Source organism: Leptonychotes weddellii, chromosome 3 (genome assembly GCF_054177405.1).
Source record: "Leptonychotes weddellii isolate Sample4059 chromosome 3, ASM5417740v2, whole genome shotgun sequence".
NCBI classification, from domain to species: domain Eukaryota; kingdom Metazoa; phylum Chordata; class Mammalia; order Carnivora; family Phocidae; genus Leptonychotes; species Leptonychotes weddellii.
Genome location: NC_138371.1, coordinates 16,349,047 through 16,365,180, shown reverse-complemented (window position 1 = coordinate 16,365,180; position 16,134 = coordinate 16,349,047). Strand labels below are relative to the sequence as shown.

At 53.1% G+C, this 16,134-nt stretch overlaps 1 protein-coding gene across 1 annotated transcript; it reads left to right on the top strand.

Annotated features, from left to right (window-relative positions):
* Window positions 1-4,098: 4,098 nt before the first annotated feature.
* DES (desmin) lies at window positions 4,099-11,667 on the top strand. The gene is made up of 9 exons (XM_006739679.2): window positions 4,099-4,764; window positions 5,790-5,850; window positions 5,968-6,063; window positions 6,216-6,377; window positions 6,552-6,677; window positions 7,094-7,314; window positions 8,608-8,651; window positions 10,582-10,664; window positions 10,888-11,667. The coding sequence occupies exons 1-9, from the start codon at window positions 4,187-4,189 to the stop codon at window positions 10,927-10,929; spliced, it is 1,413 nt and encodes a 470-aa protein (XP_006739742.1). The 5' UTR covers window positions 4,099-4,186; the 3' UTR covers window positions 10,930-11,667.
* The last annotated feature ends 4,467 nt before the right edge of the window (window positions 11,668-16,134 follow it).

Sequence of the window (16,134 nt, the reverse complement as noted above, 5' to 3'; positions counted from 1 at the left end):
TATTCTCAACAAAACACTAGCAAACCAAATTCAGCAGCATATTAAAAGGATTATACACCATGACCCAGTGGGATTTATTTCTGGAATGCAAGGATGTTCAACATATGAAAATCAATCAGTTTAAGATACCATATGAAGGAAAAGAATGAAGGAAAAACCCCACATGATCAATCTCATTTACAAAAGCATCAAAACAAGAAAATACTTGGGAATAAACCTAACCAACGAGGCATAAGACTGGTTCATCGAAAACTATAAAACATTGCTGAGATAAATTTAAGAAGACACAAATAAATGGGAAGACATCCCATATTCATTGATTGTAAGACTTACTGTTGTTAAACTGTCAATACCGCCCAAAGTGACCTACAGAGTCAAAGCAATCTCTATCAAAATCCCACAATGATTTTTTGAAGAAATGGGAAAATCCATCCTAAAATTCACATGGAATCTCAAGGGACCCCGAATAGCCAAACCATACTGAAAAAGAAGAAAGTTGAAAGCTTCACGCTTCCTGATTTCAAAACTTATTACAAAGCTACAGTCATTAAAACAGTGTGGTCCTGTCTTAAGGACAGATATACAGGCCAATGGAATAGCCCAGAGAGCCCAGAAATAAATCCTCACACATTCGACTAAATGGTTCTCAGCAAGGGTGCTGAGACCATTCCCCGGGGAAAGGACAGTCTTCTATAAATGGTGCTGAGAAAACTGGATATTCACATGTAAAAAATGAAGTTGGACCCTTACCTTACACCACATACAAACATGAACTCAAAATGGATCGAGGACATGAAACTTTACTTTTACTCTTAGAAGAAAACATAGTGGGTAGAATTCATGACGCTGAGCTTGGCTGTGATTTCTTGGATATGACACCAAAGTACAGGCAATAAAAGAAAAATATAGGTAAGTTGGACTCATCAAGATGAAAATGTGTTGTGCACCAAAGCATGTGATCACCAGAGTGAAAAGCATACGATCCCACAGAATGGCGTCCCTTTGAAATATGTGCCAAGTCCATTATCCATCCAGATAAATTATTAATATTTTTTGTGTGTCCATTTCTAAGTAGTCCCCTGGGGAGGTGAAACCCTGACTCCAGAGATGCTGCCCAGTTCAGAACATGTTTTGGAGCACTCCTCTCTCACCTGCTGTGCGAGCCTTGGAGTGTTGTTTTGCTGCCCTCCATGGTAGCAGATTCTCAGGGTTGGAACTGAAGTGTGGAAATGGCCCCAAGTGGTTCAGAGCCAAGTCTGGTAGATGCTGATTTTGACTAGAGAATAAGTGACATAATTTATTTGTTTTCTGCTTCATTTCACCACGAACTGAGGCCTCGGGCTGGTCCGAAGGGCAATTTCCTTATGTGGTCTGGAGACGGTTCACAGAGAGGACTCCCGAAAATGTTCTGGCCTCCCTAGTAGTGTGGAAATGGGTGCACCGTCTCCTACAAGAGATTGGTCAGGAATGTTTTGGCTACGAGTGACAGGAGCCAGCACCAAGTGCCTTAAGTGGAAAAAAAAAAAAAGAAAAAGTTTATTGGCCCCAAAGTCAGGAAGGACACGGCGGGGTGGGGGTGGGGGGGTGTGGGGCTCACAAAGTCAAGGGTAGAGCTGCAGACCAGGGCTCCTGGGGAGCTGGAATTGAGGATTTCCTGCCTGGCATTCTCCTCTCCAGGTGTGTCTGCTTCTCATTGTGTGCTGACCTCCCATTCCTCCTAGTGCTGGAATGCCCCACGGGGCAGGAAACATGGCTGCCACAGGCTTCCGCTGAGTAATCCCTGTTCCATCTATAAATTCCAGGGAAGGTCTCTGATTGGCTCTTCTCAGGTCCAGGTCACCCCTTGAGCCAATCACTGCAGTCCAAGGGATAGAGTTGATAAGACTGGCTGGGAACTGGGTCATCTGTCCACCCATTGAGTGTTCTCTGTGTGTGAAGCCTTTGTTACCAAAATAAGGGAATGGGAAAGAAAGCTTGCAGGCTACTTGGAACTACAACAAGGACGGTTGTTGCCTGGGATATGCTAAGGATCCACATGGTCTCTAAAATTCTCCAGGAGCCTACAATCTAGTTGGGGAGACGAGACACAAAAATAACCAGAACACAACAGCTTGCACTGACTGGAAGCCTGGATAAGAATATCTGGAACTCCCCACCCACCTCATATGCCTGTCTCTTGGATAAAAATTAGATACTTAGTGTGGAAAGGCTTTGAGAAGACAGCAGTAACAAAGTCCTTTACAGTTCACCTGGCATATTCACATCCGTTGCAGGGGGGGGGAGGGGAGGGGGAAGCACAGCTCTGGAGTCAGACTGCCTCAGCTTCCTGAGCTATAAACTGGGAACGATACTTCTTGGCTTTGTTGGAGGATTGGGGGTGCTCAGCAGAGTGGCACACAGTGGGTGCTCAGTGTATGTAAGGTATTATTTGCATATTGTTATTATTTTTTTTAGAGTGGAGGGCAGGAAGGCAGAGGGAGAGAGAGAGAATCTTAAGCAAGCTCCATGCCCAGTATGGAGCCTGATGCGGGGCTCGATCTCACAACCCTGGGATCATGACCTGAGCCCAAGTCAAGAGTCAGATGCTTAATGGACTGAGCCACCCAGGTGCCCCTGCATATTGTTATTCGAGCCTCTTCAAAGCCTGTAGGGTAGATATGGCAAGGCTGACCACTTCCCCTTGATAGTGGAGGACACAGAAAGGTGAAGGACTTGCCTGCTAGTAACTAGGCCTGCTGCTGATGGCAGAGCTGGGGTAGGACCAGCACTCTACTTCAGAGGTTGGCATTCCGAAAGGGTCAGGTCTAAGAGAGGCCTGCAAAGTGCCAGGTGGAGGTGTAGGGAGGCAGCCAGTGCTCATGGAGAAGTGGGGATGTCCTCAGGGGTCAGCCAGGACTTTGTACCGGGGAGGAGGAAGGCTATGAAGGACTGGACAAGCCCTCTGTGGGACTCCATTCTGGCTGGGGGCTTGGGGCATTATGGGGGCGGGAAGTGATTGGGGCTTATCACCCCAAACCTGCCTGGGCCATCCGACCCCCAGGCCTCCTCAGGTACCCGCCCCCACCCCCCAGAGCGCCTCTCCTGTGGGCCTGTTTCCCAGATTGATGCACTCTCCTCTATAAATACCAGCTCTGGTATGCTGGGTTGGCAGTTGTTGCTGCCAGAGAGATGGCTGGGTTGACACACGGCTCCTGACAAAATACAAACCCCTGGTGTGTGTGGGTGTGGGTGATGTGAGTAGGGGGATGAATCAGAGAAGGGGTGGGGGTGGGCACAAGGGGGCAGAAGCCAGGAGAAGTTGGTGTGTAGGGGTGAGAGTACATAGTAACTGGAAACTGAGAGGGTGCCAGGCCCTTTCTGGAAATCACCCTGTTGTTTATAAACTCGAGACTCTGCCCTACCCCGAAGAGGGGGAGGAAAAGGGCCTGCACTAGCCCAGAGGGAAACTGAGGCTCAGGGCTTGAGCCCTGGTACCAGGGGACATATCTGAGCAGGCGGGCTCTGGCCAGGACTGCTCTCTGCCCCCCAGGGTACTCTCCCAGCCTCCCTGCCTGCCTAGAGACCCTTTTCCTCTCACCTGGCTGGTGGATGCCTGTCTTTCCTGAGTCCTCCCAAACCTTGGCCAGTTCTAGAGAATCTTTGGGGGGGAGTGATTTTGAGTCTTTCTTGGGACTAGGCATTGTTCCTCCAGGAAATGACCCAAAGTCTCTCCTCAGAGCAAAACGGACACCCTCGAACTAAGTGGAAACCTCTCCCCCACTCTCTCCCCTGACTACCCCCCAGGACGAGGCCGGCACCCTAGGGCTGAAAGAGGCCTGCCTAGGGATTCCAGACGTGCTCTGTGCCCCGGGTGAAGGGTTTGGCAGGCCTGCCCATCTTCTGCCCTCCTAGGTCCTCCAGCCTGTCCCACACCTCTTACGGGCCCCTTCCCACCGGCGGAGGGGCGCGGGCCTCTTGCGGGGAAACTGGCCTCCCCGCCCCCACGCCAGCGGCCGCCCTTCCTGGCAGGACAGCGGGATCCTGCAGCTGTCAGGGGAGGGGCGGCGGGCGCTGATGTCAGGAGGGATACAAATAGTGCAGACGGCTAAGAGGCCCTGTCTTCCCTCGACGCATCCACTCTCCAGCCGGCCGCCGCCCGCCGCCCGCCGCCCCCTCCGTGCCGCCCAGCCTCGCCCGCGCCGCCACCATGAGCCAGGCCTACTCGTCCAGCCAGCGCGTGTCCTCCTACCGCCGCACCTTCGGCGGGGCCGGGGGCTTCCCACACGTCTCCCCGCTAAGCTCGCCCGTGTTCCCGCGCGCGGGCTTCGGCACCAAGGGCTCCTCGAGCTCGGTGACGTCCCGCGTGTACCAGATGTCGCGCACGTCGGGCGGGGCCGGGGGCCTGGGGGCGCTGCGGGCCAGCCGGCTGGGGTCGGCCCGCGCGCCCTCCTCCTACGGCGCGGGCGAGCTGCTGGACTTCTCGCTGGCCGACGCCGTGAACCAGGAGTTCCTGACCACGCGCACCAACGAGAAGGTGGAGCTGCAGGAGCTCAACGACCGCTTCGCCAACTACATCGAGAAGGTGCGCTTCCTGGAGCAGCAGAACGCGGCGCTCGCCGCCGAGGTGAACCGGCTCAAGGGCCGCGAACCGACCCGGGTCGCCGAGATCTACGAGGAGGAGCTGCGCGAGCTGCGGCGCCAGGTGGAGGTGCTCACCAACCAGCGCGCCCGGGTGGACGTCGAGCGTGACAACCTGCTGGACGACCTGCAGCGGCTCAAGGCCAAGTGAGGACCCAGCGCTCCCAGAACCCCCTTTCGGTGGGCTGGGCGCGGGAGGCGAGGCCTGGGGCGCAGCTGTCAGGGCCTGCCTTCCCCCAGGGCGCCAGCGACACTCTCTTACCCGCCGCGGGGAGAGAGTCATCTACCGGTGTCCCCCGAGGGGAGATGGACTCCGGGTCTCTCCCTCATGCTCTCACTCTGCAAGGGAGGAGTTTTCTTGGGGACATCACGGGGTGGAAATGGGAGACCTGGGCCCTGTGGACAGCCCCCTTAAAAGCATCTTAAGATGCCAGGGTGGTGTCGATGGGGGACAGGCAGATGAGCGGAGGGAGGAGGCCCCGGTACAGTCGCGGGGTGGGAGGGGAGGGGGTTGATAGGAGACAAGGAAAATCTGGGGCAAGCTGTGAAGGGCAGGGGGTGGGGAGTCTAAGTGGTAGCTCTCAGCTCCTCTGTGGTCTGCCCTGGGGGAGGTGGGTAGAGAGCAGATCTTGGTCTCTAGGCCAGGCTGAGGCTGTGCCATTCCACAAAGGGAATGGATAAGCTGGAGGAAAGAGGAGGGAGCTAGCCGCAGCCCCCAGAAAGCTTGGAGGGCCTGATGGTGGGCTTCACCAGGCTTCCAGTAGGAAGAGGCAACAAGAATAGAGCAAGTACTCGTGGGTCCTGCTTCTGACAGCCCAAGTGAGCAGAATCACTGTCCTACCACCCGGGTCGCAAACAATAATTGAGCACCTATGTGGGCCAGACTGGGGCTGCGAACCAGGAACATAGAGGTAGATAGAATAGACACAGTTCCTAATCCCAGGGAGGTCACAATCTGGTGGGGACATAGACTTCCGGGGTGTGGCTCTGGGGAAGAAATTGGGCCACTTCCTGTCCCCTCCCTGGGTGGGCAGGGCCTCTTGTCTCTACCCTGTAGGCAGGCCTCCTCCTGGTGTCCTGAGCCCTACTCCCTGGGCAGCCCCCACCTGGCCATCCCCACGGCCAGTTTTATCCCCACCAACTGTCTCTTTCCGTCTGTCTGTTCTGGCCAGGCTGCAAGAGGAGATTCAGTTGAAAGAAGAAGCAGAGAACAATTTGGCTGCCTTCCGAGCGGTGAGCCCTCTTTGGTCCCCCAGCAGGTTTACCCCTCTGACCCTGGGTGGCCCCTGGTCTCCCCCTGCCCTGCCTGGGTTATCAGTGACCCTCTCCCTCTTGCTTGACCACTCTTAGGACGTGGATGCGGCTACTCTAGCTCGAATTGACCTGGAGCGCAGGATTGAATCTCTCAACGAGGAAATTGCATTCCTTAAGAAAGTGCATGAAGAGGTATGCCTTCAGCCTTCCTCCTCAGGGTCCTTAGACCCTGGTGAGAACAGCTGGAGAGGGGGAGGAGCCATGCAAGGCTCTGGGAACCGGGGTGTGAGGGTGCCGTGTGGGTGGGGCCTGGTAGAGTACTGAGGCCTGGCTGTGCCCTGCAGGAGATCCGAGAGCTACAGGCTCAACTTCAGGAGCAGCAGGTACAGGTGGAGATGGACATGTCCAAGCCGGACCTCACCGCAGCCCTCAGGGACATCCGGGCTCAGTATGAGACCATTGCGGCTAAGAACATCTCAGAAGCTGAGGAATGGTACAAGTCCAAGGTGGGCAACCTGGCCCAGGGGCCTGGCCCCTCTGTCCCCCTCCATCCCTGTTTGGAGGTGCTTCCTGTGGCTCTCTCCGTGGGGAGGAGGGTGAGCCAGGGTCTGCAGGCTCCCTTGCCATCCCTTACCTGCGTCCTGCAGCCTCCTCATCTCAGTACCCCTCCCTGCCCTCAGGTGTCCGACCTGACCCAGGCAGCCAACAAGAACAACGACGCATTGCGCCAGGCCAAGCAGGAGATGATGGAGTACCGACACCAGATCCAGTCCTACACCTGTGAGATCGACGCCCTCAAGGGCACTGTGAGTGCCTGCCCACTTTGCCCGGCCCGCTCCTTCTGGTCCACAGCTCACACTCTCACTCCGTGACCTTGGTTCCCATCACACACCCTCTCTGGGCCTCTGGCTCTTCACATCTCTCACAGGGGTGAAAACAGACAGGTGGATTCTCAGTTGAACTCTCAGGAATCAGGGGTCTCCTAGATGGGGGTGGTGGAGAGAAAAGACATGGATGCTTCCTTTTATCGCTTCTATTCTCTGGGTTTCCAGAGAAGACTTCACTTGAGTTCAGGGTTCCCTAGCTCAGAAGAGTGTGCCAACTCCCGGAACTTACCATCTGGGGTGGCGCCCCAGCCCCAAGGCTGTGTCTCTCCCCACCCTGGGCCCCTCATGCTCACCCCTCCATGCCTCTCCTTGACCTGGGTGTCGCTGTCCTGCAGAATGATTCGCTGATGAGGCAGATGCGCGAGATGGAAGACCGCTTTGCTAGTGAGGCCAGCGGTTACCAGGACAACATTGCGCGTCTGGAGGAAGAGATCCGGCACCTCAAGGATGAGATGGCCCGCCACCTGCGCGAGTACCAGGACCTGCTCAATGTCAAGATGGCCCTGGATGTGGAGATTGCCACCTACCGGAAGCTGCTGGAGGGCGAGGAAAGCCGGTGAGGGGCTGGTGGTGGGATTCTGGGGAGTGCCCAGGGGCCCATTCCTGCCCCCAGGGGCGGGAGGAGAGAGGGGTTCAGGATCACGTTAGCAAGATCTGGAAATAATTTTATACAAGAGGCCACCACACCATTAATTGCAGAGAATTAACCAAGGCCACCTGGGTAAAAAGTGATTTAATTAATAGCTTCTATAAAAAGAGAAAAAGAAGTATTCCCTCATCCACCTGCAGAATTAAGAGCAGCGATATAAAACCATGTTCAGCAACCAGTCATAAAATATTCCTGCCAGTCAAGGGATAGATGAAAGCAGAGTGGGGAATGATGAGGAAGGAAAGGGAGGGGACAGATAGGGACAAAGAGAGAGCCTCGGACACAGGCTAAGAAGGAGGGGGCAGAGACTCGGGCCCAAGGATGCACACACACCCCCCCCCACACACACAAGCTCACGGGAAAAGATAGCATGACATGCTCAGAACAACTCACTTCTAGATACTGAAAATGACATATGACTAGAAGACAATGCAAAGGAACTCTTCTGGGGTGTTGGAAATGTTCTGTATCTTGATTTAGACTGGTAGTTACGTTGATGTAGACACTGATCAAAACTCACTGAATTGCATCCTGAAGATCTGTGCATTTCACTGTAGGTAAACCTAACCTCAGTTTAAAACAGGTCAATTACTCAAAAAAAAAATTGATGCTTATTGATACTCATAAAAACAGTAATATCTAAAGTTTAAAATAATCAGCAGGCATGTTTAAATACAGACCTGCACATGAAGAGAGGTCAGATTTCATAGAATTACATGTACATATAATGACCTTTTAAGGCAGCTCGAGATGTGTTGTATTTTCCCTGCACTAGGCATAAATGGGGATGGCGTTTACCCTGGAACTAGCCCTCCCATGGGTGGGCCAGAGGTTCCCAGCCTGGCTGGAGGGTGGGCATACGTGATGGATGTGGCCTACAGCTGTTATTGATATACTCTGCGGTGCCTGAAGAAGGAGATCCTGGTGAACTAGAGAGGGCAGGGGGGTCGGGAGTACTGATGTCAGGCCAGCAGGTCAGAGATGGAAGGGGACAGCTCCCAGAAGGGACAGTTCCTGGGATAGCTGGAGTTGCCCTTTGACCCCGTGCCCTTAGCAGTGTGAAAGTGGGGGTGTTAGGGTCAGTGGGACAGGGACAGCTGACAGTGGCATTTAGTGAGGACCAGGGCAGGCTTTGATGGGTGGTCACAGGGAGAGATAGAGGGCCCTAACCCTTTGGGGGCTTGATCTCTCCCCTTTCAGGATCAACCTCCCCATCCAGACCTTCTCTGCTCTCAACTTCCGAGGTGAGTGCGTGTTGGCAGGTGGATGCTGGGGTGGCAGGGGGCAGGAGTCCAGCATGGGCACTGCCCGAGGCCAGCCAGGGAGGGGGGATGGAACCGTGGGGACGGGGCTGGGAACTGGGAAAGAGAAAGGGGGCTGATGCAGGTAGGTGGGGAAGTTTAGGTAGGGGCACCTTCTAACAGAGAGAGCTTTTTATTTTATTTCATGGTATTATATTATATTGACCATGTCCCCTGCACCTTCTGGGATTATTGAATATCGGCAAACAGCTTTTATTCCCAATATACCCAAACTCTGAGGGTACCAGGGGTGTCCTTGGGGGTCTGGCAGCAGAAGCATCTAGAGCCACACATCCTGGACTACAAGGCACCCACCAGCCATTGTTTGGCAAATTGCCAAGCACCCCCCACCACCCCCACCCCGCAGCTGCTTGTTGAACACATCCAGTTTGCTGGAGCGAGATGTTGGATGCACGTTTAAAAAAAAAAAAAAAATGAAGCCAAACCTTAGCAAAGCCAAACAATTAAAAGAACGAGCTCCTAGGGCATTCTGCCATTCCGACATTAATAATATGCAGATCGAGTGGCTTTCCAACCCCAGAGAGCAGAAAAACATGCTATAATGATACATTAGGAAAGCAAGTCGGAGTCCTTGGCAGTGTCGCCTTTCCTAGATCAAACCTTTTTTGTCTTCGATGTTCATTTCCATTGGGAAAAATACACACTGTGCTCCGCCGAGTTACAACATTCATCACAGGCTGGTTGCTCGCTGAGGTGATTCATGAACACCAAACTCATAATATTCAGGACCTAAATTTGACCCGCCCTATAAAACTCAGAACGTCTTTTTTCAGTAGTTTATGCAGACACCCAAGTGTGAGCCTTGCAATTGAAACCGCTTAATGCTTTTTCAAATCACTACCAGTGCGTTGTTGTTAGGGTTTCACGGTGAAGAAACTGAGGCATAGAGAGGCAAGGGACTGGCCGCCAGCACAGTGAATCAGTAACTGCCTCCTGTCTGTCTCTCATTAAGACATGGGTTACTCATCTGGACTCTTTTATTTATTTATTTATTTATTTATTTTTTATTTTATTTTTTTTTATTCTTATGTTAATCCCCATACATTACATCATTAGTTCTAGATGAAGTGTTCCATGATTCATTGTTTGTGCATAACACCCAGTGCTCCATGCAGAACGTGCCCTCCTCAATACCCACCACCAGGCCAACCCATCCTCCCACCCCCTCCCCTCTAGAACCCTCAGTTTGTTTTTCAGATGGACTCTTTTTTTTTTTAAAAAAAGATTTATTTATTTATTTTAGAGAGAGAGAAAGGGCAGGGGGCAGGGGCGGAGGGAGAGAGAGTCTTAAGCAGGCTCCGCGTTGAGCATGGAGCCTGATGTGGGGCTCAAGCTCATGACCCTGAGATCATGACCTGAGCCGAAACCAAGAGTTGGATGCTTCACCGACTGTGCCACCCAGATGCCCCTCATCTGGACTCTTAAAGGGGGCTGGGTACCATGAGGTCCTCCAAAACTGTATCTTGGGACTGGGTTTGGGGTTCTGTCAGGGTACAAATTCATGCAAGGCTGTGTTGGACCCCGGGGGTGGAGAGGGAGTGAAGAAGTGTGTGAGGAATGGGAACGTTGGGTGGCCTGGGGCCTCAGGGGTCCCCCACTCTCCTGAATCAGCTCATAGCTGGAGCACGTCGACTGGCTCCTGAGCCCATCTCAGCCATGGGACTGGCCTCAGTGTCTGTAGAGCCACCTGCTAGGTGCTGGGCTTAAGGGCAGGTTATAAAGTCTTGCTGAAAAAGTAATAGGCCCATCTCGAGGGGGTAGGAGTCTTCTGGGAGATCACCCCATGGGACCAGGGATGGACTCCCAGTCCCTGGAGTGGCCCAGGCTGAGTGTGTGGATGGATCTCTTACAGAAACAAGCCCGGAGCAAAGGGGTTCTGAGGTCCATACCAAGAAGACGGTGATGATCAAGACCATCGAGACCCGGGATGGGGAGGTGAGCCATCTGCCTGGTTCCCTTAGCCTGCTGGGGGCTCTGCGGTATGTCTGTGAGGCTGTCAGCCAGGTGCCTTCCGCCAGCTGTGCTGGTTCAAGGCCCTGCCTGGAGGGAGAGGGGGTCCTGCTACACTGGAGTGGGCGGCGGGGGGGGGGACAACCCAGGGCTGGGGCTCCATTCTCCTGCCAGCACTGTTTTGGACTGGGCTTCTCTTCCTTCCCAGGTTGTTAGTGAGGCCACACAGCAGCAACACGAGGTGCTCTAAAGCCAGAGACCCCTCTGCCACCAGAGACCATCCTTGCCCCTGTCCTCACTGCCTCCTGAAGCCAGCCTCCTTCCATCCCAGGGCACCACACCCAGCCACAGTGCTCCCCTCACAGCCTCTGACCCCTGCTCACCGACCACCACGCGTGGCCCCCACAGGGGCCATGGCCCACCCCTGCCCAGGCACAGGCAGCCCCACCCATGTGAGTCCTGGATGTTGGAAATGAGTGAGCCTGGCTCCTAGCTGCAGAGCGAGCATGGAACCAGGAGAGAGCAGTCCCCTCCCACCTCGGTGACCTCAGGCCCTAGCCTCTGCCTCTGGAGAGGGCCCCAGAGCAGGGCGTTGGGACCCCACAGGATCAGGATGGAACCTATAGACCTCCCCACTCCTTACTCCCTAGCCTGGGTCAGAGAGACAGGGCAGCCTCCCCAGCAAGCCGGGCAGGTGACTGGAAGACTAGCCCCTGTGGGAATGGGGGCTTGAAATGGGCCCCATGGCCCCTACCTTCCCCAGGGTGGGCTTAGAAAGCAGGGGCTGCAAGAGGGAACCCCAGAAGGTGCCAGATGTGGGAGCAGGAGATTCAGAAGGAGAGAGGGTGGACGAGATGCTGGAGAGGAGAGGAGAGGAGAGAGGCAGAGAGTGGTCTCAGGCAGGGGGAGGGGTGCCCCCCTCCGTGCCTGCCCCTCCCCTGCAGCAGGGGCTCTGGACAGAAACAATAAAAAGAGAAGTACTAGCCTAGCACGTCCCTGGATGTGTTGATTGCCTGGTCGTCTCCGGGGGCCCCTTGAGATGGACTATGTGCTGGCTTCCTTCCCACTCAGACCATCCCCCGGGGCCTCTCACCCCTCCTGTTCTCAGAACCTCCCAGCCTCGCTGTGTGTATGTGGCCCGTGGTGGGGATGCGTGGGCAGGGGGCTTTTGTTAGGGAGCTTTGAATATCTCCTGTTAGGTCCCAATTCCTGGAATGCCCCCCTGGGGCCCCCTACCCCAGCTTCAGACCATCAGGCCGCAGGGACAGCACCTGCTGTTCTTTCTGACAGACACAGACGGGCTCTGAAGTAGGGCTCTCCTATTCCCTTCCCCAAAGCAGCTCACAGCCCCCTCCCATTAAATCTGCCTAAGCGCACCTTCTGTGGACAAGGGCCGATTCAGGAAAAATAACAATGTTAAGAAAAATAGAAAGTTCTATCTTGTTTTTGGAGAAGAAGACTCAAACACTCTAAAGATATCACTTCATCCTACGTTAACCTAGACTTTCAATGCGCGATGCAATCTCAAGGAAAATACCAAAGGGAAATTTGGGGAGAATTTGGTAAGTATAGGTGAATGTAGGACATATGAAAAACAATGAGGAAATCCTGGAACAAAGTATTAACACAGGTATGTTAAAGGTTTCTGTGGGGAACGTTTAATATAGAAGTATAGGCTTGGGGGCCATTGGGTAGCCATGGGGGGACAGGAGTGAAGCCTGTCTCTTTTCAGTCCTTCCAAAAAATAAATTCCAGTTGGGTCCAAGATTTAGGAAGCTTGATGGATCCATATAGGCTTCGGCCTTCAAGTTAGTCCTCACAGATTTAAGAGATTACTCTTTAAAGGAGAGAAAAAGAGGGTAGGGATCACAAACATGGTAAATTCAGACAGTCTGTGGGGGAAAAAAAAAAGAATCCAAAACCTAATAGGGCTTTAGTCTTAAGTTCCCTAGTCTGACATTCCTAACTGGCTTTTTCCAGAAACTTCCAAAGCCTTTCTGGTGTCTCTTTATCCCTCTCCTTGGATGCTACCCTTGCTCACAAATTGCCCCTTCCCTCTGGGTTAAGCAGCTCCTCCCTAAAAGAAACTGCCCTTCTCTGTGGTATTCTTCAGCTTTCCCTGGGGAGCATCATGGGCACACCCGGGGTCCCCTCCCTCTGCCACTGGTGACCCGTGGTCCTTTCTTTCCCCCTAGCGCCCTAGTGGGATGAACGCTGCAAACCTCAGAACTACCCCCAATCAACCCATAGTGGAATTCCAAGTGAAATTAGAAGTAGCATTTGCAGTGTCTTCACCCTGGCATATAGGAGGAGGGATGGGTGAGGGGCTTACTCCTGAGCCTGGTGGGGGCCCTGGAATCTGAGCTAGTCTCTCTGTGAGAGAAATGCTTGCGTGAGGCTGGGCTCGGGTGGATAAGAGGTGGTGTACGTATCTGTGAGTAATTTCAGGAGCCTCTCAGCAATTTCTTCTTTCCCTTAAATGAGTACGCTCGCTCATCTATCCCATAAAGGATAAAGGGACGCATAGGTCAGGGAAGGTCTTAGAGACATCCCTACCCTCCAAAAAAGCTTAGGTGTAGACTAGTCACTAAAGTGGAAAGAATCTAGAAATCTTAGACTCTCAGAGTCAGATGGCAAGTCCCCCAGGGAGTGATGCCCACAACCCAGAAGTCGCCTCCCCAGGCTCGCCCCAACATTTTGATGAGCAGTCATCAAGCTCTGCTTGAATGTCTCTGGTATCGGAGAACGCACTACCTCCTGACTCCTTGGAGCTGGGGATAGCTCTGTCAGTCAGAAAGCCCTCCTCCTCAGCACACTTCGGTCTCTTGTGACTACTACCCACTTGTTCAGAGAAGAGAGGAGGCTCAGACCCACCCTGTGTCCCCAGTGGGGAAGCATTCTCTGAGCAGAGCCTCCCTGGGACTAGAAGTCCTCTGGTTCTCGGGGTGCCTGGCTGGCTCGGTTGGTAGAGCATATCTGCCTCTTGATCTTGGGGTTGTGAGTTCAAGCCTCACATTGGGTATAGAGATTACTTAACAATAAAATCTTTCAAAAAACAAAACCGGGGCACCTGGGTGGCTCAGTTGTTAAGCGTCAGCCTTCGGCTCAGGTCGTGATCCCAGGGTCCTGGGCTCGAGCCCTACATCAGGCTCCCTGCTCCGCGGGAAGCCTGTTTCTCCCTCTCCCATTCCCCCTGCTTGTGTTCCCTCTCTCGCTGTCTCTCTCTGTCAAATAAATAAATAAAATCTTTTAAAAAAATAAATAAAAAACAAAACAAAAAAATTCCCTAAGTAGAAGTCCTCTGGTTCTAAGTCCTCTGCTTTGCCTATCTCCTTGGGAGCTGGACAGTGAGGCAGGCACTCTAGGGCAGGGGACATGGTTATGGTGCTCCCAAAGAATGGACAAAATAAGCCAAAAAAGATCTGGGTTCCATGTGGTCGTACACATGCACCCCATCACCTCCCTGGCAAAACCTCTCCCTGTTCCTTTGGATACTCTGGTGTCTTCTCCTCTAAGACTCTGAACATCATGAAGAAAGAAGAGAGCTCACAGAGGGCTGACTCGCTTCTCACTGGACCCAGGGGACCCATTTCTAGACCAACTCAGACCCCACCTGAGGAGTGAGGTAGGAAGGACTGTGGAGGCACATGTGTCCCTAAGCCAGGAAATCAGTCCTGCCCTCTCTGTCCACTCTGACTTCCCTCCTCCCCCTACCCCTGAGACCTTACCACACATCCACTCACCCCTCCCTCTTCCTCCTCTCACCTGCTTGCCCAGGACACTTACGCAAATCTGTCAATGACCTCTGGTTCAGGACCCGAATGCCAGCCAACAAAGGGGAAGGTTTTCATCGTTTTACTCACACTGGTTCCCTGGTGCCCGGGAGAGTGCTTGCTCTATAGAAGGTGCTCATTAAATATTTAACTACTTGTTGAATGAATACCCACTGAGCACTTTTATTTACTTTTCTCTAAATTAAATATTTACTGGGAAGGCTGATAGCCCCCACTTCATTCACTGATCCAACCAACATTTACTGACCTCTGACCATGTGCCAGGTGCATGCTGCATCATTATGACCCGCAGGAAACTCCCCACAGCCCAGAGAGGTGGGCTGAACTGCCAAGGTCACACAGCATTATCTGTGGTAGAAGAAGACCAGGCCCCAGGCTCAGTGGCCTCTGGAGTCCAGATCTCTTTCCATGACACCACAGGCTTGTGATCGCGAGGCAGGGCAGACTGGCAGCTCAAAGCCAGCCCGGCGCCAGGCCGCAGGGCACTATGGGGCCCATTCTGAGGGACAGATGAACGCCTTGCAGCCAGCCAGCTGCCCTGGGTGGCGGGCCTGGCCAGAGCCGGATGGCTTCTGAGGGTCACAGCTAGTGCGGGCTCCTCCAGGAGAGGGCGCCAGCGACTCGCACGGCCAGCGCCCTCTCTACCCAGGCCCACACACCGCTGAGCACACACGTCAATGGATGTCCCCATTCCGGACGCTCGGCCAGGAGATACACAAGCCATGTTCCAGGCCCTGTGCCAGGCCTTTTAAATAGTTAATATTCATTTTAATATTTAATATAATAATTTAAAGCCATCATAACAACCTAAGTCAGATCATGTAATTCCTCTGCTCAAAATCCTCCAAGATGACTTCCCGTTTTCACTAGGAATAAAAGTGCCATGGCCTACACAATGCTAGGCTATCTGGCCTGTGCGACCCATCTGACCTCATGTCTCTACCCTCCCCACCACTCCCGCCAGCCCCACTGGCCCCCTGGTTCTTCTCAGAGCCTACCGGGCACATTCCCCCCTCTGCCTGAAGCAGTCCTATCCAGACATCTGTACCATTTGCTTCCTCAGTCCTTTAAGATTGGCTCAGTCATTCCCAGTGAGGCTCCAAACCACCCTATTAGAAAGTACAAGCCCCACCACGCTCCCATTTCCCTTGCCCTGCTCCATTTTTCCCACAGGGGCAGGAATCCTTGTCTATTTTGTTCACTGCTACATCCCTACTGCCTAGAACAGTGGCGGGCACAGAGGAGGAACTCAAAATGTTTGTTGAATGAATGAAGAAACCCTGAGTTGAGCTACCCCATTTTATAGATGAAGAGACTGAAGCTTAATGATGTTAAGTGACTTGCTCAAGACCACACAGTTCATGTATTCAACCAACCAACCAACCAACCAACCAAGTTTTATAGACCACCTACTGCATGCATTCTGAGCAAATTGTTGAGGTCCAGTGCTAGATGGCTTTGGGGTTATTGTTATTTATTTATTTATTATTATTTTTTAAGATTTTATTTATTTATTTGAGAGAGAGAGAATGAGAGAGAGAGAGCACATGAGAGGGGGGAGGGTCAGAGGGAGAAGCAGACTCCCTGCCGAGCAGGGAGCCCGATGCAGCACTCGATCCAGGGACTCCAGGATCATGACCTGAGCCGAAGGCAGTTGCTTA